This window comes from Larimichthys crocea, chromosome XXII (genome assembly GCF_000972845.2).
Source record: "Larimichthys crocea isolate SSNF chromosome XXII, L_crocea_2.0, whole genome shotgun sequence".
Taxonomy (NCBI): domain Eukaryota; kingdom Metazoa; phylum Chordata; class Actinopteri; family Sciaenidae; genus Larimichthys; species Larimichthys crocea.
In genome coordinates this window covers 8,689,352-8,712,612 of record NC_040032.1, presented here as the reverse complement: position 1 = coordinate 8,712,612, position 23,261 = coordinate 8,689,352, and the positions used below count along the sequence as shown (strand labels likewise).

The following is a 23,261-nucleotide window of genomic DNA, read 5'->3' as shown; positions in this document are numbered from 1 at the left end:
TCACAACAAGTCCAACAATCAAACAACATGACTGCACGCTGACGAGCAGTTCATACTGAGAGTTAAAGGTGCTACAGGTGACATCAGTCTGTCCTGTTGCTTCCTGTGTGTGTGTGTGTGTGTGTGTGTGTGTGTGTGTGTGTGTGTGTGCATGTGTGTGTGTTATGTGAGATGTCTGAACAAGACAAAACAGACAAACTCAGAGAAGCTGAGTCTGATCCAGAGACGAAGCACAGAGCAGCAACACTTCATGAGGTTCAACAAACACAACACACGCCCCCTCATGTGCGTGCACACACACACACACACACACACACACACACACACAGTGTTACAAACTGAAAACTTGAGCAGTTTGTCTCTCACCGTCTCTGCTGGTGTCCGTCCTCCGTTGCTGCTCTCTAAGTTTGTTCCTCAGATTTTCTTTCGTCTCAAGATGGAGGCACAAACTCACACACACACACACACACACACACACACACACACACACATTTCCTCTGCTCCACTTTCTCTTTTGTTGTTTGGAGTCTGCCGGGTCGCTCCGGTCCGGTTCTGCTTCTCTCCTGCTACGAGCTGCTAACATGACAGCTCCGATAAACAAGCGGCTGGAATGTGAGACGCTCACACACACACACACACACACACACACACACACACACACAGGTGCACGCTGACTGCCAGCGAGCACAAACAGACACACACACACACACACAGACAGCTCAGTATGAAACGCTGCTTTGCCATTGCCCCTTATGTGGGACTCCAACCTTACTCCACCTCCCTCCTCCTCCTCCTCCTCCTCCTCCTCCTCCCTGCACCTCCCTCTCTTTCTCCCAAACAGTTCCAAGACTGAACAGAAGAAAGCCTCAGCTCTGTGTTTCTGCAGCCTGTCCTTTCTTTCTGTCCTGACTTCATGTTGGTGATCTTCAGGACAGATGTTGTGATGCTGTTCACATGCCGCCTTTCCCTGACTCCCATTAACGCGTTCAGCAGCACATGCAGGAGCCGAGAACGTCGACGGTGTTTCAAACTTCTGTTTTATAAAAAGAGGTGAGGGCGTGGAGGGTGGAGGGGGCCTGCGGAGCACCTCCACCCTCGGCAACACGCGGGCCTCAAACTGCCCCTGCTCGCTCGCTCGTCTTCTCGGGGTCAAAGCGAGCTGAGATGTTTGGTTTCGTTGTTGAACACAGTAAACGTTGAAGGAACGTTAGCCCTGAGCTGTTCGACTGGCTCGCTGTGACGCCGCCTGTGATTGGCTGACATCTGCATCTGCTTCCCGTCCCCACTGAACGCCTGCTCAGCCCGACTCGAGGAGATGAAGCGAAGTGGCCTCACTAACTCGTGACAGCTGTGTCAAAAGCGATTAGTGGCCCGGATGACTGGCTCTGTTGTTCACAGAGAATCTGTAATCGATACCAAGCTCCAACATCTGCACGCGGCGTGGACTCAGCCAATCACACGCTGCTCACTGACCAGCTGACAGGTGACTCGTAATGTCAGAGTGTGTGCACACATGTAAAACACACTGAGGACGCACCGCGTTCATCCCCGATTCATTTTATTCACGGTGCTGAATCATTCCAGATGCCAGAGCAGCTCCGGTTCTTCAGCACGCCGTGGACGAAGCTCGGCTGACTGATCCGACACAGAGCACGTGAACGCTCAAGCAGAGCTCCGTGTTCCTACGCTGAGGAACATCAGAGCTTCGTGTTCCTGCACCGTGAGGAACATCAGAGCTCCGTGTTCCTACACTGTGAGGAACATCAGAGCTCCGTGTTCCTACGCTGAGGAACATCAGAGCTCCGTGTTCCTACGCTGAGGAACATCAGAGCTCCGTGTTCCTGCACCGTGAGGAACATCAGAGCTCCGTGTTCCTGCACTGTGAGGACCATCAGAGCTCCGTGTTCCTACGCTGTGAGGAACTCGCGGCCCAACACCAAGCAGCAGTCAGGAGACGATGGAGACCGACTCAGAGAGACGAGCTCTGAGCGTTATTTTGTGTGAAATCATCCTTTATCATGTGTCAGCTGTACAGCTCGCTCTGCTGCCCCCAAGTGGAAGAAAAGAAACAGTGAACGTTTGACCCACATCAGAACACAGCTGAATTCTGGGTATTATTCTCAATCGTACAGCCAGAGGCTGAGGGTACAAAACATGAGGTCCTAGGAGATGAGGACAGATGTGAAGGAGAGGAGATGAGGACAGATGTGAAGGAGAGCAGATGACGACAGATGTGAAGGAGAGGTGATGAGGACAGATGTGAAGGAGAGGAGATGACGACAGATGTGAAGGAGAGGAGATGAGGACAGATGTGAAGGAGAGGAGATGAGGACAGATGTGAAGGAGAGGAGATGAGGACAGATGTGAAGGAGAGGAGATGAGGACAGATGTGAAGGAGAGGAGATGAGGACAGATGTGAAGGAGAGGAGATGAGGACAGATGTGAAGGAGAGGAGATGAGGACAGATGTGAAGGAGAGGAGATGAGGACAGATGTGAAGGAGAGGAGATGAGGACAGATGTGAAGGAGAGGAGATGAGGACAGATGTGAAGGAGAGGAGATGAGGACAGATGTGAAGGAGAGGAGATGAGGACAGATGTGAAGGAGAGGAGATGAGGACAGATGTGAAGGAGAGGAGATGAGGAGTTAGGAGTCGACTGCTCTCACTCTACGTCATGAAGCGACGGTGAATGTTGTTGACGTGATCTGTGGTAAAACTACAAAGTCCAGAAGATGGACTACAAAACGCTCCTCTGAGATCCTTCCTGGATCCTCCCCGCGCTCTGACCGTGTTGTTTGCTGCAGGAAATGTCAAACTGTGACGTCATCATCAGTCAGAGTGTCAGTAATAATGAATATTGTCCAGCTGTCACAGAAGCAGATGAAGTGTTTGTTAGCTGCTATGCTCGCTCACCCTCCTGTCCACTCACACACAAACATATTAGCAAGTTATGGCAAAGATCTCTGAGGAATCAGCAACGGGAACTTCATGAGGATCTGCAGGACGCTGGATGGCACAGTTCCAAACAGTTTGGACTCTCACATCTCCTCCTTTCCTTTCCTAAAGGATGCTCTGTGTCCTCTGCTGAAGGAGATGATGAAGCTCCTTTCCTTCAGTCAGAGGATCAAACAGCCTCATCATGACGGACACGTGAACTCAGTGAGGAAGCTTCATGACACAAACTGACTGTTGAACCGTGTTATTATAAGGACAATAACATGACATGAAGCTAACACACACACAGACTCAGTAAAGCTCATCACAGCATCAGGTGGTCATTACGGACACGTAACTAGGGATGGGAATCGATCGATGAGAACCGGTTCCGTGTGTTTCAATCCCATGGAATCGTTTGGCAGTTTATTTAACGATTCTCTTATCGATTCCAGGAAGCACGAATTACGTCACGTAACTTACGTAAGTTTCTCACGTGCAGTGCAGTCAGTAGTAACAATGTCACCCACTCGGTTCAAACGCTCCAAAGTTTGGCTGCATTTTACAGACGTCAACAGGGCGACTTGCAATCATTGCAAAGTGGAGATAACAGCGATGAACATGCAGAAACATTTGTGCACACAACGTGCAATATTTTTAAATGAATGTCGTGTTTTTGACACGCTTCGAACTCGGACGCTATGGAAGGTAACTCTGGTACGTAACACACTGCCAACCATGTTAGCACCATGTGCTGCTTTGTAAAACATGCTGTAACAGTCACATTAAACCAATGCCTCTGCATTACATTTAGAAGACGACCATGACGAGAGAGAGAGTCTGGCTGTTTGTTTTCCTTTTTTTCCCCAAATGAGAATCGATAAAGAATCGAATCGTTAAGCAGAATCGATCATGGAATCGAATCGTAACAATCTGATCAATACTCATCCCCACGTAACACGTAACACTAACGGACTGTGAGCAGGATCCATGAGTGATTTACAGACAGGTGGCTCCGTCAGTCAGCTCCTACCTGCTGCCTGCTCCTCCGCCCTCTGACCTCCACCCTCTGACCTCCGCCCTCTGACCTCCACCCTCAGAGCTCACAGTGGATCTCTGAAGATTCATCCATACGAGCTTTGAGTTTACTGTCAGCATCAGAAATATTGATTAACTATTAATCATCAATATATTCACCATGACTGGTCTCAGTGTAAATAAACAGACGTGCAGCAGCTGCTCCTCAGTTTCTGTGGAAGTTACTGGTCATCAAACAACAGCGCCATCTAGTGTTTGTGTCACACACTGTGTGTGTGTGTGTGTGTGTGTGTGTGTGTGTGCTAACATTATAACTGCATGACAGACATATTTCATCTGCAGGTCGTAAATACATTTCTGTGTTTGGTTTGTCTGCTCTGGGCTCCTGTATGAAAACACAGTTATAAATATTATTTCCCTCCTGATGGTGACACACTGAAATGTAAACAGACCCAAAAACTGAAATCTAAATCTAAATCAGTGAACATGGACAGATAAATACTGATAAATATGAAATACAGATAACTACAGGATAAATACAGATAAATACTGATAATTACAGATAAATACAGAGATTATAAAAATCACTGATAAATACAGATAATTACTGATAATACATGAACAAAGATATCGACCTGTAGCTTTGTTACGTTAGCTGGACATGCTCCTCTCTGTAGCCGTAATGCTAACGTCATCATCAGGTCACTTTATATATTTAGATATATTTAAATCAGCACTGTGCTTTAAGCAGCGAGGCCGCAAGATGATTTTCAGAAATCAAATCAAACCTTTTAGAAATGTCCTACCTGCTCCTCCACCCTCTGACCTCCGCCCTCTGACCTCCACCCTCTGACCTCCGCCCTCTGACCTCCACCCTCTGACCTCCGCCCTCAGACCTCCACCCTCTGACCTCCACCCTCAGCTCACAGTGGATCTCTAAAGATTCACCCACACGAGCTCTGAGTTTACCGTCAGCATCAGAAATATAAAATAAAAAAATAAAAACTTTTAGAAATGTCAGATTTTAGCCAGAACTGTAACAAAAGTTCACTGGAGAAATCACTGGTACCATTGTTTTTGGGGGTCGTGGGCTGAAAAGTTTGGGAACTGTGTTAACGGGATGTGACGTTGTGGCGTGTGTGTGGTGTTGTAGTGTGTGTGTGCGGTGTTGTAGTGTGTGTGTGCGGTGTTGTAGTGTGTGTGTGTGGTGTTGTAGTGTGTGTGTGGTGTTTTGGTGTGTGTGTGGTGTTGTGATGTGACGTTGTGGTGTGTGTGGTGTTGTGGTGTGTATGTTTTCATACAGAACACACACACTGACATGTAGAAGCCTTCAGAACATCTTTGCTTTATTCATTTTTCTGAGTACAAATAATCAGAGTAGGCAGTAAGCGCTTAAATCATCCGACAGTTAAAAAATATGAAACGTGTGAGAAGCTCTGTCTGTCTCTCTGTCTCTCTCTGTCTGTCTCTCTCTGTCTCTCTCTGTCTCTCTCTGTGTCTGTCTCTCTCTCTCTGTCTCTCTCTCTGTCTCTCTCTCTGTCTCTCTCTGTGTCTCTCTCTCTCTCTCTCTGTGTCTCTCTCTGTCTCTCTCTCTGTCTCTCTCTCTCTCTCGTCACAGTGTGTAAGAAGGCAGCAGTCTTCACCGCCCCCCGCCTGAGGAGGGCGCCGCACAGACGGAGCTCAATGACGCCTTCTCACGGCAGAATAAAAACCTGATTCATCAGCAACCATCGAGAAACATCCAGATTTCTTGCAGCACCTGGTGGAGCGTGGACGGAGACCTCCGCCCGCTCTGTGACCTCCACACAAACCGGACATTCATCCTGAGCTGAAGTCTTTGACGGAAGCCACACGAGTTTTTGATTTTTGGTAGTCGGGTTTGGAGCAGTGTGGGTTAAAAATAAATATTTCAGAAGTGAAGAGGGCACGTTAGCTTCATCAGTCCTGCATGAGCATCTCCCTCCAGTTGAAGCTGTGGTTGGGTCCATGAGTCAGAGGCAGGATGGGCGGGTCCACCAGCTGCCACACCCCGGTCTCTCCCATTTCTTCACAAGCACAAAAACCCAAGTATGGAATCTGCACAGAGAAGAGACGGACGTTAAAGAACGAGGCGGAGGCGAGGAGGAGCTAAAAGCAGCACACTGACCTTTCGGACAACTTGGACAAAGTCCTTGGAGTTTTGGGGAGTGAGGCCTTGAATCTGGCGAGTGCACGCCTCGAGGGAGGAAGCATGGGCCACGATCAGGACCGTGTTTCCTGTGTGAAAGAGGTAGAGAACATTCCACACATGCCGTTAGCGCTCTGTGCTGTTTGTGTTGGAAACGTGCAGCTCGAAGCAGACGGCGTGCGACTGACCCAGGTTGTTGCACTCTGCCAGGATCTCTCGGGTCACTTGGAAGCTCCTGCTGATGTAGGTGTCGTACGACTCCGACACCGCCAACTTGCTTATGGGAACATGAGGTCTGTGGACAGAGCGACACACACAGGTCACAGTAAACTGCAGCAGCGGCTCAGATGAAGACGTGCCGGTGCTGCTGCGTACCTGTATGTTGTGTCCACACTCAGGTTATCAGCGGCCAGCTCAGCTGGAGGGATCCAGGTGGGCAGACACGTGCCGGACACCCACTTGGTCCATTCGAATAATCCGGGTTCCACACGGATCTTTGTTTTTCCGTCCTGCTGGAGACCTGACAGAGTGAGGGAAACACCTCGGGTCACACTGTGCATCTACTCCATGAAAGGTGAGACGTGCTGCAGTAACTGTGTATTACAGTGTAATCAGAGTACTGATGAGGTCACTGGTGACGGCGTCTTACCCTGCAGGATGTGCTGAGCGGTCTGAACGCAGCGAAGAGACGGAGAGCAGTAAACAAAGTCTATTGCTGCGTGGCTTTCCAACAGAGCTTCACCTGACAGAACAGATCAGAACAAATACTCGAGTACAGCTGAACATAGTTACCACAGCGGGATTACACTGATTTATACGAGACGCTGCACTGACCTACAAGCCGGGCCTGGGTGGAGCCAAACACAGTAATTGGACAATCTTTGTCGTAGTCCCGGTGACCTCCGCTCCTCGCCGGCAGGCTGGGCGGCATGTTGAGGTTAGAGCGAATGTATCGGCCTGCACACACACACACACACACACACACACACACACACACTCTCTCTCACAGTGTGTCCAATGGAAGCATACAGTCTGTACCATTCACCTGTGTTTGCATGCTCACCTTTGGAGTCAAAGCACTGAGCGACCCAGTGCTTCCCAAACACCACGTCCATCCGCTCGCCATGGCGACACACAAACAGTCTCATCTTGGACAGGGAGGACGAAGACATCGGCCTCGACACCTGAGATCAAGAAGGATCATCACACGCTGCTGCTGAGCCTGATTATTGATGTATCATTGATGTATTATTGGTGTATCGTTGGTGTATTGTTGGTGTATCACTGATGTATTATTGGTGTATCGTTGGTGTATCACTGATGTATTGTTGGTGTATCGTTGGTGTATCACTGATGTATTGTTGGTGTATCGTTGGTGTATCACTGATGTATTATTGGTGTATCGTTGGTGTATCGTTGGTGTATTATTGGTGTATCATGGTGTATCGTTGGTGTATCATGGTGGTATCGGTGTTGATGGTGTATCGTTGGTGTATCATTTGGTGTTGTTCTGGTCGTTGGTGTATTATTAGTGTATCGTTGGTGTATCATGGTTGTATCGTTGGTGTATTAGTTTGGTGTATGTTGGTGTATCGTTGGTGTATCGTTGGTTGTATCACTGGTGTATCTTGGTTATCGTTGGGATTTTAGTGTATCGTTGGTGTATTGTTGGTGTATCGTTGGTGTAATCGTTGGTGTATTATTAGTGTATCGTTGGTGTATCATTGGTCTATCGTTGGTGTATTATTAGTGTATCGTTGGTGTATCACTGGTGTATCGTTGGTGTATCTGTTGGTGTATCGTTGGTGATATTAGTTGTATCGTTGGTGTATCAACTGGTGGTATCGTTGTGATCCGTTGGTGTATCGTGGTGTATTATTAGTGTATCGTTGGTGTATAACACTGGTGTATCATTGATGTATCATTGGTGTATCATTGGTGTATCGTTGGTGTATTATTATTATTGGTTGGTGTAATCATTGGTGTATCGTGGTGTAATCAGTTGGTGGTATCGTGGTGGTATCGTTGGTGTATCACTGGTGTATCACTGGTGTACCATTGGTGTATCATTGGTGTATCATTGGTGTATCACTGGTGTATCACTGGTGTACCATTGGTGTATCACTGGTGTATCATTGGTGTATCACTGGTGTATCTTTGGTGTATCTTTGGTGTACCATTGGTGTATCATTGGTGTACCATTGGTGTATCTTTGGTGTATCACTGGTGTATCTTTGGTGTATCACTGGTGTATCTTTGGTGTATCTTTGGTGTACCATTGGTGTACCATTGGTGTATCACTGGTGTATCATTGGTGTATCGTTGATGTATCGTTGATGTATCGTTGGTGCATTATTGGTGTACCATTGGTGTACCATTGGTGTATCACTGGTGTATCGTTGGTGTATTGTTGGTGTATTATTGGTGTATCATTGGTGTACCATTGGTGTATCATTGGTGTATCGTTGATGTATCGTTGGTGTATTGTTGGTGCATTATTGGTGTACCATTGGTGTACCATTGGTGTATCACTGGTGTATCATTGGTGTATCATTGATGTATCACTGGTGTATCACTGGTGTATCAGCAGCGGCTGAGCCTGTACCTGCAGAGGACAGATGCCGGCGAGGCTGCAAGGATCCATCAGACTGTCGAGCAGACTGTCGCTCAGCTTCCCATCAAACAGTGAAGCAGCCACAGAGCTGCCGGAGCTCGACGGAGAGGCACAGTTCAGAACAGAGTGAGAGCTGAGGACACACACACACACACACACACACACACACACACACACACAGCTTTAAACACCAGCAGTACACAACACAAAGCTACAGAAGAAGTCCCTCCATGTGTCCTCACCCGTGGACGACCCAGGTGTCGGACTCATCGGCCCGGTTCACGTAGTTCTCAGGTAGGAGCCCCGACAGGCCGGTGCCCAGCGAGGTGCCGTACAGCCAGCCCTCGCTGGCGCTGCTCTGCTCCACCGCAGACATGAAGATGAAGTCTCCGGGCACCAGCTCCAGCTCGTCGTCGTTCTGAGGCGCGTACGGGTACATCACCTGGAGCGTCTGCAGAGAGACGACACGTGTTTGACCCAAGGTCCGACAAGAACCAAACCCAACAGACGAGGAGCATTTTAAAGAAGAGACTCACCTCGTGGTTTGCAAAGCGAATGTCCCGCGAGAAGAGCACAGCCAGCCAATCGCAGCCTGACGACACGTCCACGTTTTTGGCCAACTTCTCCAGAACCGGGAGGTGACCGGCCTGGAAGTGATACGCCAATGTGACGTGAAGCTGCTTCTTATGAGGCTCCACACGAACGTCTGGACAGAGGAGGAGGCAGAGGGCAAGCAGACGTTTAGAACATCACTCTGCATCGCTCTGCATCACATCTGAGAACAGACAAACGGACTCAAACCTGCTTTAGCTGCAGCTTCAGTTGCAAAGTCAGCAGCAAACCCCTTCAGCACCTCGGCCACCTCCTCCTCCACGAAGAGCCCGATGAAGGTGGAGGAGGTGTAGAGCTCCAGTGGGAGCGGCGCGGGTATACGAGACTTCCACGTAGCCACGGTGGCCTGGAGAGCGTCGGACAGAGCCTCCACCTTCCCGTCAGCGCACTGAGCGTGAACACAAGAAAACAGGAAGTTGAGGGGTGGCGCTCGCTCACAGAGATGACCTCCATCTAACGTGAACGCCGACACTGACCATGAAGAACTGACACAGCGTGATGTGCGGGAAGATGTTGTGCGCCTTGTTCTTGCCGCAGGACACGCGGGACTGCTGCCAGAAGTGTGAGAGCTGCTGGAGCAGCGGCCCGCTGGGTCGCAGGTACAACACAAACTCTCTGGGCAGAGGGTCGTCCAGGAACGGGTCATCGACGTGGGAGAAGAGCCTGGAGGGACGGGACGAGACCCGAAGAGGTGAGAGAGAAGAAACACCAGCAGAGGGCAGCACGTGTACATGTTCACAGGAAGTATGCCAGCTCTCACCAGTCACACGCCGCCTGGACGTTCTTCCCTCCTGTGGACACCAGAGCCTTCAGACTGCAACACAAACACAAAGTGTGTTCATCAGGAGGAGACCATGAACAGACCACACGTGTTTATTAATCTGACTGTTAACGATTAAAATAACGAGCTCGGTGTCGCGGACAGGAAACAGAATCTGTGTCATAAACCATAACGTCTTCTTCTCGACTCTCGAGTGCTCTCAGTCTAATTAGTGTCTTTTTATAAACGTCTCTGGAGGTTTGTGGGACGCCTCAGAAGGGATTCACTGATCCGAGCAGCTTCCTGACACAAAGTGAGTCTGAAGGTCTGTAACACACACACACACACACACACACACACACACACACACAGATTTCAGCTTCCTCTGATTTTTCTGTGAAATGTTTCAATGACTCATTCTTTCATTATGAAGCAACAGGAAGTGCGTCTGCAGTGAGAGCACGTTCTTTAAACAGACGGTAACCTTTAAACAGTCGCTCAGTTATGATTATATAACACCAGACTAACACTAAAATAACGTTTGACTAACTTTAAAATAACGTTTAACATTAGAGAGTCGTTGAATCCGAAACATAAAGTCTGTACAACTTATCTGATGTTGTTTGAACGTTGTCTGAACGTTAGTTATTGGTTTGATGATGGTTGTGTATTGATGACTGACGGCGGCTGATCAGGTTTATTATCAGCTGATCTGAGACAGGTGACAAACGTTAATGTAACGTTATCAGCACTCATGGAGCGGCTCTGGTCCAATCAGATGCTCAGGTCACCAGATCAGATCATCTGTGTCACTGAGAGGGTCCAACACACCTGACAGAGCAGAGAGCATGATGGGAAACAGATCTACAACACACACACACACACACACACACACACACACACACACACCCCAAGAGACTCCGTCCAGGTTTAGACAGGAAGTCGTCTGGCTCTGAGGTGGAAGTGGTCGCTGCGAGCGCAGAGGTGTGATGAATAAATTAAACTTCGTTAACACTGAACGATGTGAAACCTCAGCACGTCATCGAGGGCGACACACGAGACACTTTCACCTCGACCAAAGTGGATCCACTGATCCGAGATCTCAGTTTCAAAGTCTTTACACCATCAGCACGACGAGCTCCTATTGGTCCGATCCACACACCGACATTTAGTTTATGAATGAATCTGTTATTTTTGAGACTCTGTTTCTGTTTTTGCTTTAATATTATTTTAACATTGTTTTATCGTTTATTATTGTCTTTATATTGTTCTTTGTTTTATATGTCTTATTTCATGTTCTATTTTATGTACAGCACCTTGTGTTAGCTGCGGCTGTTTTTAAAGGGCTTTATAAATAAAGTTGAGTTGAGTTGGGTCTCAGCTCATTAGAACCTTTCTGAACATGACCCATCGCAGAGATACGACACAAACTTAATAAATTAAAGATGCTTCATCATCAGCAGATAAACTGGTGAATGTAATAATGTGTCAGGGAGGACGGCTGCGACAGGTAGCAGAGTTTTGACAGTTAGAGGTTTGGCCTCCGTGTACCGGCCCATGGTTCTGATCGGCCTCAGTCCAAACAGACGTCCTCGTTAGCTGCGTCTCACCCCGAGGAACCGAGCCGGTTATTTATAACCGCACTTCCTGTTCACAGCTCGACCACGATGACAAAGATTAGAGCGCCGAGGGAGCGGAGCCGGTCATGTGACACACAACGCTCCCATCAGGGACATCACTTCCTGTCAACAGAAAAGTTTTCTGTGGGTCTGAAGAGAAAAAAACAGAAACTTGAATAAACGAGCATCATCAGAACCCGCCCCGAATCTCAGCTGAGAGCAAAACAACCTGAGGCCACGTATATGTCTGTTATATTATTATTATTTTTTTATATATTATATTATTATATTATTATATATGTAAACACGGCCGTCGCATGGCTGTGTGACAGCCAGCTGGAGCCGGCAGGTGCAAATGAAAAGCACACAAACGAGATGCCAGCTCCGGTTCTGGCACGACACCGGCATTCCCCTGGTGCTCTGAGCTAACAAACTGAGCTAACATGAGCTAACAGCAGCTGCAGCTGGCAGCAGTTCACTGTAGCTGCTGTTAGCAGGACGGTGGTACCGATCCTGTTTCAGAGTTTGGGCTCAGTGAAGTTGTTGTCGGGCTCGTGAAGCTCGGACAAAGCGAGCTGTGTGCAGCCGGGTCCGGAGCTGCGTCTCCTCTTCACACTTCATTATTTCTAAAGAAGAGCGCCGAGACGTCAGCGAGGCTCGGAGACGGACACCACTGAAGGACTGTGTGGGTGTTTGTGCGACTGAAGGATGTTCACTTCATTATCGTGTCTCATCAGTGTGAACACGTGACGATCACGGCTTCTGTCAAAGCAACACGCTGTGAACGTTTCACCGAATATACACAGAGACAAAACTCTGAGGTCTCTGCAGGACAAAGTCTCTGCAGGACAAAGTCTCTGCAGGAGATCTGCAGCGTCTCACAGTAATCTGCTCCTGTAGCAGCCTTCAAACCGCCGCCCGCCTCCACACAGCGCTCAGTAAAAGGTCACAAGCCACTTCCGGAAATGGGCGACTTCCTCTCGGCTGTCTTGAACACAACCTCAGTTTGTTCTTGCATGCAGCCACCGAGCTGTCACATGGACACATGAAGTATGTGCTGTTACTCCACAGTTTGTTTCTCTGCAGGTTGGAATCAGTGAGGCTCAGACTTCCTCTGACAAACACAGCAGACTTCACTGAGCACCGTGTGATCGCAGCGTCCTGATTGGACCTGACTGAAGAATGCAGCTGCTGTTTTCTAAAGCCGAGCTCGTCATCAGTCACCGTCATAAATATCAGAGCACGAAACAACTGAACTCTGCTCAGCAGACAGGAAGCACGCAGGGCAACGACGTCTCCAGCTGGTATCGAACCGGCGACGTCGTGGCTGATGTGGCAGAAACTATTTATGGAACAAAGATCCAAATATCAATCAGTCCCACAGGCACGAAACTAACGTCTCAAAGACTACGTCCAGGTTTTAGACAGTCTGCGGGGACGTCACGGAGACTACGTCCAGGTTTTAGACAGTCTGCGGGGACGTCACGGAGACTACGTCCAGGTTTTAGACAGTCTGCGGGGACGTCACGGAGACTACGTCCAGGTTTTAGACAGTCTGCGGGGACATCTCAGAGACTACGTCCAGGTTTTAGACAGTCTGTGGGGACATCACGGAGACTACGTCCAGGTTTCAGACAGTCTGGGACAAGCAGCTTCAGGTCTTTCATTTCCCTCGTCACTCTCCGTCACTGCAGTCGACGCTCGCTCACATTTTCGTCTACTTCCTGTTTCCTTCAGACGCCGTCGAGCTTCGAGCTCGGCTGAGATAAGAAGCGTCTGTTTACTTTGCTGTTCTAAAGTCGGTCACACGGCTCATTTGCATGAAACCAAATGTTTAAGTTCAGTAATTCTGCAGCTGATCCGTACACACACACACACACACACACACACACACACTCTGTCTTCCTCTTTCAGTGCGAGCGTTGATAACAAACATGGTTCCTGTAAATGTTCACACAGACAAGTTAAGATGTAACCATGGTCACGGTCACACGAGGAAGTGCAGCTTCAGAGAAATCACTGATTAATCATTAAACGGGTTCATGAGATCAAAGATCAGAGCTGTGACCTCTGACCTCGCCGTGTTCTCATCATCCAACCTGAACTCCACCTGTGTCCCGTCACGGCTACGTACACACGACGAAACAAACGAGTCTCTGTCAGAATCCAAACCAGCTTCAGAACCACCATCAGACTGAATCAGAACCACCATCAGACTGAAACAGAACCACCATCAGACTGAAACAGAACCACCATCAGACTGAAACAGAACCACCATCAGACTGAATCAGAACCACCATCAGACTGAAACAGAACCCACAGAGAGAACTCGGACCATTCCTGAATGACTCAGCAGAAAATCCACCCAACTGAAACAGATGGGAGGCTGGTGTGTGTGTGTGTGTGTGTGTGTGTGTGTGTGTGTGTGTGTGTGTGTGTGTGTGTGTGTGTGATTCATGCTCCCCACTGGCTGAAAAAAACCCTCGAACACAATGAAGCTGTTGTTCCTGAAGCTGTGACTGATCACTGAAGTTCCTCTGCCACAAAGTCTGGAAACAGGAAAAGACGTTCAGCTGTGACGTGACGGAGACCACGCCCACCTGTCAGTCAAAGCGTCCACGCTCTTAATCCTGCATAACTTTAAGCCTTAATATAATGTGAACAGGTGAGTTGTATATAAATTCACCCTCAGTACAGTTGTCATGAACGGGGAAATTAGCTACAGAGACCAAAACTGTTTTTTGTACCAGGCTGTAAACATGTTTATTTCTGCTGTGAAGTTGGACATTTGGACATGGGGACTTATGGAGACTGACTCACTTCTGGAGCCAGCCTCAAGTGGACGTTAGAGGAACTGCAGGTTCCTGTGTTGGAGGTTGCAGGACGCTTCATGATCAAACCTCACGACGTGTGAATCTGTGTTAGTTTCACAGTGTGGACGCAGAAGAAGCTGGAGGCGTCTTCTCGGTTTTCTTCTCGTTCTCTTGGTCAAAGAAAGATGTTAATGAGTCGTCATCATGAAACGTGTTCTGACTCGATGTTTCTGACCCGATCGTTCAGAGAAATGAAGCCACGGCTCCTTCTGGTACCGATAACAGGAATCGATCAGCTCAGACTGGAGCCGGTTCTTGATTCTCATCTTCAACCGGTTAATCGCAGCGTCCCTACATCAGCAGCTGTTAGAAGTAACAGCCCGACCCGATCCGAACTCTGTTCTGATTCTGTGTTATTTTTACATCAATGAGCTGAGAGAGGAAGCGTCTCTGATCAGACGACACTGAATTATTCTGCTTCATCACACACTGACGTTCTTCATCAGATCAAAGTGGATCAGCAGGAGACAGGATCCGTGATGAGGACGATGGAGGTTCTGTCTCCTCAGCTCAAACTAAATGTTCTGCACAAGGAGGCGGGTTCACCTGATCCAGACCCTGAATCAAGACCCAGATCTGAAGGTTCAAGACAAAGACTGCACATTTCTTTTGTTACGTGCACGTAACAGAGAGGCTGATATTTAATGTAGGAGTCACTGACAACACGAACAATGAGGAGAGACGTTATGATTATAGATGATGTGATAACGAGGAGCCGAGCCGGGCTGAGCCGAGCCGAGCCGGGTGCAGGTGACTCAGAGTGTCACTTCCTGTGTGAACAGGATGAGATGTGGTCTGAGGTGATGAAGACGAGCACACACACACACACACACGCACACACACACACACACACACAGTATTAAAGTATTATTACGAAGTATTTTTTAGAGTTTTGCAGAATAATCATGAAGACATGACGCCCTGTGTGACTACATGACACTCACATACATGTTACATGTGAAGCAGAAACATGTGAAGCAGAAACACGTGACTCAACTTTTCAAACCATCAGATGTCACAAAAAATAAAAACTGAAGAAAACTGTTTCTGCAGCCTCACATGCAGAGAACATGTGTGTGCAACAACATGTTAACAACATGCTAAAGAACTCTGTGTGTGTGTGTGTGTGTGTGTGTGTGTGTGTGTGTGTGTGTGTGTGCACTCACGCCCTGGTTCTGGGGAAGCCCATGGACAGCAGCACGTCCAGAGCCGACCCATGTTTGACGGTGTTGGGCCGGGTCTGGCGCTGCCTCCGCGGGGTCACTTTGGCGTACAGGTCCTCTTTGGCGGCCATGACTCACTGCTCCATCGGCGTGTGAGCTCCGCGGCTCCGCGGGAGACTGCTCATTGACACACGCCGAGAATAGAGATTCAAACGCGGGTCAGAACCGGAGGACGGAGCGGCGGACTGGTTAACTCGAGGCGGAAGCGCGGAGCGGAGAGTCCCGGGGAGCGGGCGCCGCTGTGGCCCGGATCGAGCTGCCTCCGGTCGGCTCACACATCCAGTCAGCCCCGGTCAGCAGCGGGGTCAGCCATGGAAGTCACCGAGCCGAGCCGAGCCGAGCCGAGCCGAGCAGGTCTGGATCCCGCTCTTCCCTCGCATCCGGTCCGCTCGCTGTGCAGGCTCGGTTCCGCCTCGGAGGAGTTCGTGTTGTTTATGAATGAGTCCGGAACCAGCCGAAGCCCCCCCCCCTCTTAAAGGGACAGTACACCGAGGACCGGAAGCGTGTGCGCGGTTAAACTGACGAGAGCGCGCGCTCTGCTCTCGGTGTTTGTTTATAAAGTAATCTGATTACTCTATAATAAAGTACTTTATAATAACGTAATCAGATTACTCGAAAAGCGTCGCGCTCCACCGGAAAACAAACTAACAAAAAAGTTGTCGACACTTCCTGTCCACGCATGCGCGGTAACCATCATCAGTTGCTATAGCAACGTGCGGGTGTCAAAGTTTGTAAACATCCCATAATAAATATTAAGTTTAACTTCCGGTAGGTTGGTGCTTTTATTTTGAAGTCTGACACCGCAGTCATCTTTTTACATTAAAACATCATTAATTTAATTATTGATGTTATTTAATATGGAACTAATATATATAGCTTAACTCAGCTTGTTCTGTCTATCTCACACAGTTTTTTAATCTGTGTTAAATAAATCTATATAAGGATATATATCTGCTACCCTGAAGTATTTTATTTTGAAACCTGTCTGGTGACATCATGCACAAGCACAGTTTAACTTTAACATTTTATTGAGCAGTGTGGTTACAGTTACAAACATCAGCTGCAGAATTCTTAAAATATTCAACGTGACAGATTCTCCGAACATGTTTTCACGTGTGGCGTTACCTAAACATCAAAACTACGACCACACCTCCAGCTGCTCCACCCGTCCCTCCACCCGCTTCAAAGATGGATTCACCGAGCGAGCCACGCAAAGATGAACGTGTGAGGAAGCTGACAGACAAACGAGCGTTCAGTTTCTAATTGTTCTAAAGCAAATAATAAAAAAACATTTTGTTATTTACAAGGAAGAGAAACAATAAACTTATTATTCATGTTTGTTAAAAAGAAGAACACAGACTGCCAGACAGAGAACGAACAAACAACGTGACGGTGGCAGCAAGTGTAATAAAAACGTGATTGTAAAAAAGTTCATTTGTTTTTAAATGTATATTCCTGGATTCTGTCTCATGATATGATCTGTTTGATTTGTGTGTTTAAACAGGACACACACACACACACACACACACACACACACACACACACACACACACACATTCATAAAACAAACTAGCGATGCATCACAGCTCTCTGGTGTCCTCTAATCTTCATCCTGATAGGTCGATGCATCAGAGACACTAAAACTCAAACTGGGAGCCGGCTAAAAAAACTCAGACTCTTTAAAACACGGTGGGCGTCGTCCTGTCGTGACGTGTCGTTTATCGCAGACTATACCACGAACGATGACTTCTGTTTGAAATCCCCCTGAAAAAAACAAAGACACACACATCAGACACACACCTGACAGAACACACACACCTGACGGAGGCACAAAGCTCTGAGATTAAACTCACATCTTCCTCTTCTCCGCCGTACAGTGACGGAGGCTGGTAGACCACGCTGGCTTTGGGTTTGCTGCAGAAACAAGAAAAACACGAGATACAGAGCCGAGTTCATACGTGACGGGATGTGACGTGGAGATAATAACGTGCAATAAAGAAAAACTCTCTTACCTTTCGGTCTTCTCTGTGAAGGCAAAGAAAACGAGACGAGTTATTATTAATCTAATCATTATTTAACAAATTGTTCAGGTTGATTTTGCAGCTTTGATTGTGTGAAAATATGAAAATAAAGCTGATATGATCGACAGAACCATCAGTCACAAATGTTCACGCTCGGTGCCGGTCCAGAAACTTCAGACAGAGTCGAGTCAAATGTTTGTTTTCATTGAGAAATCCTGAATTCAGCTCGACTTTGATTCAAGACGCAGATTATGGAAACGTTTCAAAGTCTGAGGTTACACTGAACCACTTTCATGGTGAGCGGAGACATGCTGACCTTTAACACCTAATGGTTCTGGTTCTTGAAAAGGTTCTGTTCAGGATTCAACAACAGTCAACAATAAATGATAATGAATGAACTTCCTCCTGTGTGACCCGTGTGCAGCTGAACCGGGTCGACCTACAGTACGATGCTGCACTACACGCAGAAATCCGTTTGTTCCAGTTTACTCAGAACTCACGGTGCTGATCCGATAAACGTTGATAAATCTTAATAAACAGTTGAAGACTCACTGGGCAGGTATCCTTTCTTGTGGGCGTACCAAAGGCCAAATCCCAGTAAGGCGAGCAGCAGCAGAGCCACGATCACCCCGGCAACAATTCCTCCCGTGTTGAGGTCACCTTCAAAAAACAAACGTCACAGTCAAACGGCAGGAAGCAGAGAGCCCGACCAGAACCAGAACAATTACTGAGGCTTCATTATGTCCAGGATGTCTCAGGAATGTCTGCTCAGAGACACATGTATATCTGTTTATTATGAAAATACATTTCCAGTTTAAAACGTTTCATTTTACTTCATCAGGTACACGTGATGTCATTTTGTCTCTCAGCTGCAAAAATTTATATTTTACTGCAACATGTTTTATGACGGATCATCTCCGACATCTTTGTTACTTTGTGTTGCTGAAATCTTCTTCATCGTTGTCTCCATTTAAATAAACAGCCTGATGCAGTCAAACCAGTTCAGCATCCTTAACCCGTGCAGCAGACTGCACCGACTGGTTCTTTAAATATGTTGAAGTGTGTTTGAAGAGAACACTTACGGACTTCCATTTTGGCGCCAATGCAGCGCTGAGCAGGCCCGGCACTGTTGGACGCCTCACAGTAGTACTGACCCGAGTCCATCTTGGTTACTGCAGGAAAGTCCTGAGGACAAAGACAGGATGGAGTTTGAACCGCAAAGCGTCACAGCTGTCAGAGTAAAGGTGGTGGATCGTTAGAGCTCGGCGCTGACCAGGTTTCCGGTGTCTGCGTTCAGCCTGTAGGTGGCGTTCTTGAAGCCGGAGATCTTGGAGGGGTCGAGAGGCAGAAGGACACCGTCTTTGTACCAGTTATATTTGGGTGGAGGGGAGCCATCATTGTCGTGGCAGGACAGGACGGCCTTCTTGCCCGTCGTCACAGACGTGGGAACTCTGCACAGGGGTGGAGATGGAGGCACTGCGGGACAAAGGTCCAGCTGTCAGCAGCGACACACACTGAAGTCTGCAGATCAGAAACCTGAAAGATCTTTACCCAGAACAGTCAGCTTCACTCGGGACTCTCCTGGCTGCCCGTTGCCGGACACCTCACAGTCGTACACGCCGTTATCCTTCCGGGTCACTTTGGAGAACCTCAGGTTGCTGCCGTACATCGTCACCCGGCTGGAGTACGGACCTGTGGAAGAGCTGCAGCATTAACAGAACGAAGCCAAACCATGAACAAGCTCACAGCCGGATCAGAAAACATGGAAACAGTCAGCATGTGTTTGCATGGACTGAAACTTTGTTGGTCAACTGGCAGCTCAGCTCAGAGTTCATTCAGATCCTCCTGAAGACGACCATGAATCCACGTACCTGTTGCTTTCCCGTCAAAGATCACGTACGTCTGCGAGCCCTTCGGGTCCATGAACTTCCACTCCACTCTGGCGTTTGAACCAAAGTCAGCTGAATACGAACACGTGAGGTCGACCCCTGAAAACAACACAAACAACTTTTCACTGAAATTATATGAAGCACAAAACACATTGTTGTCGTCTGTGTTCACTTTTACAGCTCTAACATATAATCATACAAACATGCTCAGCTGTTTACTGAGCAATGACACCACCTTACATTTATTAAGAGGACGGTGAACGTGTAAACATTCAAATAATTAAAGAAAAAGAAACTGGTTCTTACCTTCGTTCTCTTTGACCTTCACATCAGGATTACTGGTCGTGACTGAGAAGCCTCTCACAACTACACACACACACACACACACACACAGATTAAACACACATAATAAGAACACATGCTTTAAAGCCGTGAATAACAGACTATACTGTTACAGTCTAACCGGTTAGAATGCTAAGTGGACTGGACTAGGTACAAAAGGTGGACTTGGTATAAAACCAAAGAACTTTATTGTCGGTCCTAAACAGTCGGTGAACGGATGTATGGATGAAGATGATAACATGTTGTGCTGTGATGGACAGACTGGAGGACAGGCGTGTGTGGAAACATTGAATAAAGACTCTCAGGGTGGCGTTTAGCTCAGCCAGGAGAACGGCCGCCCCGTGAACAAAGGCCCAGTCCTGCTGCAGCGGGCCAGGGGTCGAATCCGACCTGTGGCCCTTTGCTGCATCTCTGTCTCTGTGTGTCTGCGTCTCTGTCTGTGACTGTCGTGACATGGAAACCACATTTCATTTTATGATTTCACAGTTATTTCTGTTCATTTCTGTGTGTTGTGTCTGTGGATATCCAGAGATTTGAAGTGAAGCTGAAGGCTCAGATTATGAACAACGATTAACAAACTGTGTTGTAACATTTCTGAAGATGAACGCTGCAGTTTGTTTCTTCTGTTTTCGTGACTGTTACTGAATGTATGAATAAATAATAACTTAGATTTTCATTTTCATTAGTTTCTGACATTTCATGTTAAGAATAAAAACGTACAGATGAATAACAGTTAAAGTATTAGTACAGGCCTTCATTACTTCACCTCTCGACAGTATTACCAGCTGAGCTCATGTGAAACTGTGTCAATGTTCACGGGACGCTGCCTCTGCTCAAACACTGAGCGTGCTCAGACTTCAGGGCGTGGACGACAACATGAATTCCAAACTGCTGAGCCACTAAACACCTGTGAGTGAAACTGTGAGCTGTCCAGGTGAAACCAGGTCTGTGTTCTGCAGCTTGATGAGTAAATTAATTATTAATGCATGCAGCCATGAGTCTGTCTGTCTGTCTGTCTGTCTGTAGCTTACATTCAAACACTGTCATTACTTGCAGTGTTGGATGATTTAAGCAGCACGTTGCTGAACAGGAGCTGCAGCAGCTGCTTAATCATTAACTCAGTGTTCAGCATGAAAACACAGAGACTTTAAATCAACGTCAGGCTTCAGCGATGCATTATCACAGAAACTTAAATGACTTTATCAGACTGAGGTCAGGCAGCAGAGATAAGCAGAGTGTAAAATGAAACCAGAGCCGTGCGTGACCTCTGTGTGCACGGAGAGTTTCAGAGAGTTTCAGAGAGTTTCAGTTTCAGAGAGTTTCAGAGAGTTTCAGGACCAACACAAGCAGGAAACACACACAGGTCAGTGCAACAGCTGATTCGCTGCTCAGAGCTCAGGAGGACACACTGAAAATGTTTGAAATAAAACAGAACACAGAGAAAAAGGAAATCTCCTCACACACACACACACACACACACACACACACACACACACACACACAGAAGGTTTGAAACATTTCAATGAGCCTTTAATGACCCACGAGTCACAGCTGGTTCATTCACAAAGAAGTTTACTTAAACTCCTTTACTGAGTTAGTCATTTAAAGTATGTTTATCATAGTATAGGTATATTATAATACCTTCATACGTGTGTGTGTGTGTGTGTGTGGTGTTCTTCCTACATGTCTGATTAACATCACAAAGAAAACAGGAAGAAATCTGATAATTCTGTTTACAGCTGATGAATTTAAAAAGGGAAACTTATATTAGAAATATAATATGAAGTGAATATAAAAAAAATATAATATGAAGGTAAAATAAAAATAAAAATATAAATATGAAGGTGAATAAAAATATAATATAAATATAAATATGAGGTAAATAATTAAAAATATAAATATGAGGGAATAAAAATAAAATAAAAATATAACTATGAAGGTCACTCCATCCAGCCATAATCCATATTTCGGATGCAGCGTGCAGACTACGACCTCTGCGCAATCACTCCAGGTGCCTACCCTCTCAATCAATCGTCCCTCATGAGGTACCTCCCCGAATCATGCTGTGAAATATAATATAATATACTCGAATCTCTAAACTCACGGTGCCTCTAATCTACCTCTGACGGTGACTATACATCATCCCTCCCCATCTCCACTCGGCAGGACACCTCTCACTCTGCCGTGAATACACCATCCATCTCCGGTGCATCTCCCTCCCTTACCTCTCCCGAGTGCACTCTCCTGCGCCCTCTCCCTATGCCGGTGGCCTCTCCCTCACTCTACATATCCGGTGCGTCTCCCTCATCCCGTTGCGATCTCCCTTCCCTCTCCCCACTATCCTCGGCCCGGTGGCCTCGCCCTCTCCCTCTCTATCTACAAGGTGCGGTCAGCCTGGCGGTCTCATGAGGATCAACAAAACTCGGATCCAGGTGAACCAGTGATCGGCAGAGCCGAGGCCACGGACCAAATCACGGACTTCTGACTCGCTGATTAATAAGTAAACGACCGGGTTGGTGTGCCATTTAGGTGAATATAGAAATAATACAAGAAATATGTTAATTTGTGTGTAAAAGTGTGAAACCAGAGACAGTTTGGACTGAAAGCTCAAACTCACCTGAAGCTGTGAAGAAGAACAAAGCTACCGAAACCGCCCCGCACAACATGTCGACCCGCAACTGTCGACTCACGCAGACTCTGCAAGACTCCCAAAGACCGACAAAGACCGACAAAGACTGACAAAGACCGTCAAAGACTCTTTAAAACTCTTCAGACCGTCGAAAAACCGACACACAGACGCGTTTACTTCCAAATAAAGCTCTGTGTGTGTGTGTGTGTGTGTGTCGACGTCCTGGTGTGTAACAAACAAAAAAAACGTTTCACCTGAGTCCGCCCAGGTAGCAACACGGTAACTTCCGGTAACAGGTACTCTCTCAGGTGAGGAGCTGACGTCAGAGCAGAAAAACAGGTTGGACTGGTCGCGAGGAGAGATTACGAAACACACACCAATAAATATGATGATAAAAAATAAACACGTCAGAACGGAAGTGAAACTTTAAAAGTCAACATGACGTATGAAACATTCTTTATACAGTAAATAAACAACACGTGACACTATTGATCCATTATTAAACATCAAAGGATCAATAAGTCACATGTTTACATCATA

The 23,261-nt window shown here is 47.2% G+C and overlaps 2 protein-coding genes across 2 annotated transcripts; both read right to left on the bottom strand.

The window, feature by feature from the left end:
* Positions 1–5,498: 5,498 nt before the first annotated feature.
* On the bottom strand, positions 5,499–16,317 carry ubash3ba (ubiquitin associated and SH3 domain containing Ba). Its single transcript, XM_019278107.2, has 14 exons — positions 15,784–16,317; positions 10,126–10,179; positions 9,842–10,028; positions 9,555–9,753; positions 9,290–9,459; positions 8,996–9,204; positions 8,745–8,886; positions 7,203–7,323; positions 6,974–7,096; positions 6,789–6,881; positions 6,515–6,659; positions 6,328–6,434; positions 6,119–6,228; positions 5,499–6,048 (listed from the first exon to the last, which is right to left on the bottom strand). The coding sequence occupies exons 1-14, from the start codon at positions 15,909–15,911 to the stop codon at positions 5,911–5,913; spliced, it is 1,926 nt and encodes a 641-aa protein (XP_019133652.1). The 5' UTR covers positions 15,912–16,317; the 3' UTR covers positions 5,499–5,910.
* Positions 16,318–16,850: 533 nt separating this feature from the next.
* On the bottom strand, positions 16,851–22,969 carry f11r.1 (F11 receptor, tandem duplicate 1). Its single transcript, XM_027273929.1, has 10 exons — positions 22,710–22,969; positions 20,057–20,116; positions 19,733–19,849; positions 19,413–19,553; positions 19,135–19,337; positions 18,944–19,046; positions 18,414–18,521; positions 17,853–17,865; positions 17,694–17,754; positions 16,851–17,604 (listed from the first exon to the last, which is right to left on the bottom strand). Exons 1-10 carry the CDS (start codon positions 22,756–22,758, stop codon positions 17,569–17,571), a joined length of 891 nt encoding a protein of 296 aa, XP_027129730.1. The 5' UTR covers positions 22,759–22,969; the 3' UTR covers positions 16,851–17,568.
* Between the last annotated feature and the right edge of the window lie 292 nt (positions 22,970–23,261).

Coding starts and splice junctions, on each gene's coding strand:
- ubash3ba (XM_019278107.2), bottom strand. CDS start 15,911: ATGGCCGCCAAAGAGGACCTGTACGCCAAAGTGACCCCGCGGAGGCAG. Junction 7,097..7,202: donor TCAGTGCTTTGACTCCAAAG/GTGAGCATGCAA, acceptor GTGTGTGTGCAG/GCCGATACATTCGCTCTAAC. Junction 6,049..6,118: donor TTGTCCAAGTTGTCCGAAAG/GTCAGTGTGCTG, acceptor TTCTCTGTGCAG/ATTCCATACTTGGGTTTTTG.
- f11r.1 (XM_027273929.1), bottom strand. CDS start 22,758: ATGTTGTGCGGGGCGGTTTCGGTAGCTTTGTTCTTCTTCACAGCTTCA. Junction 20,117..22,709: donor GTTCTTCTTCACAGCTTCAG/GTGAGTTTGAGC, acceptor GTGTGTGTGTAG/TTGTGAGAGGCTTCTCAGTC. Junction 18,522..18,943: donor TGGCGCCAAAATGGAAGTCC/GTAAGTGTTCTC, acceptor TGTTTTTTGAAG/GTGACCTCAACACGGGAGGA.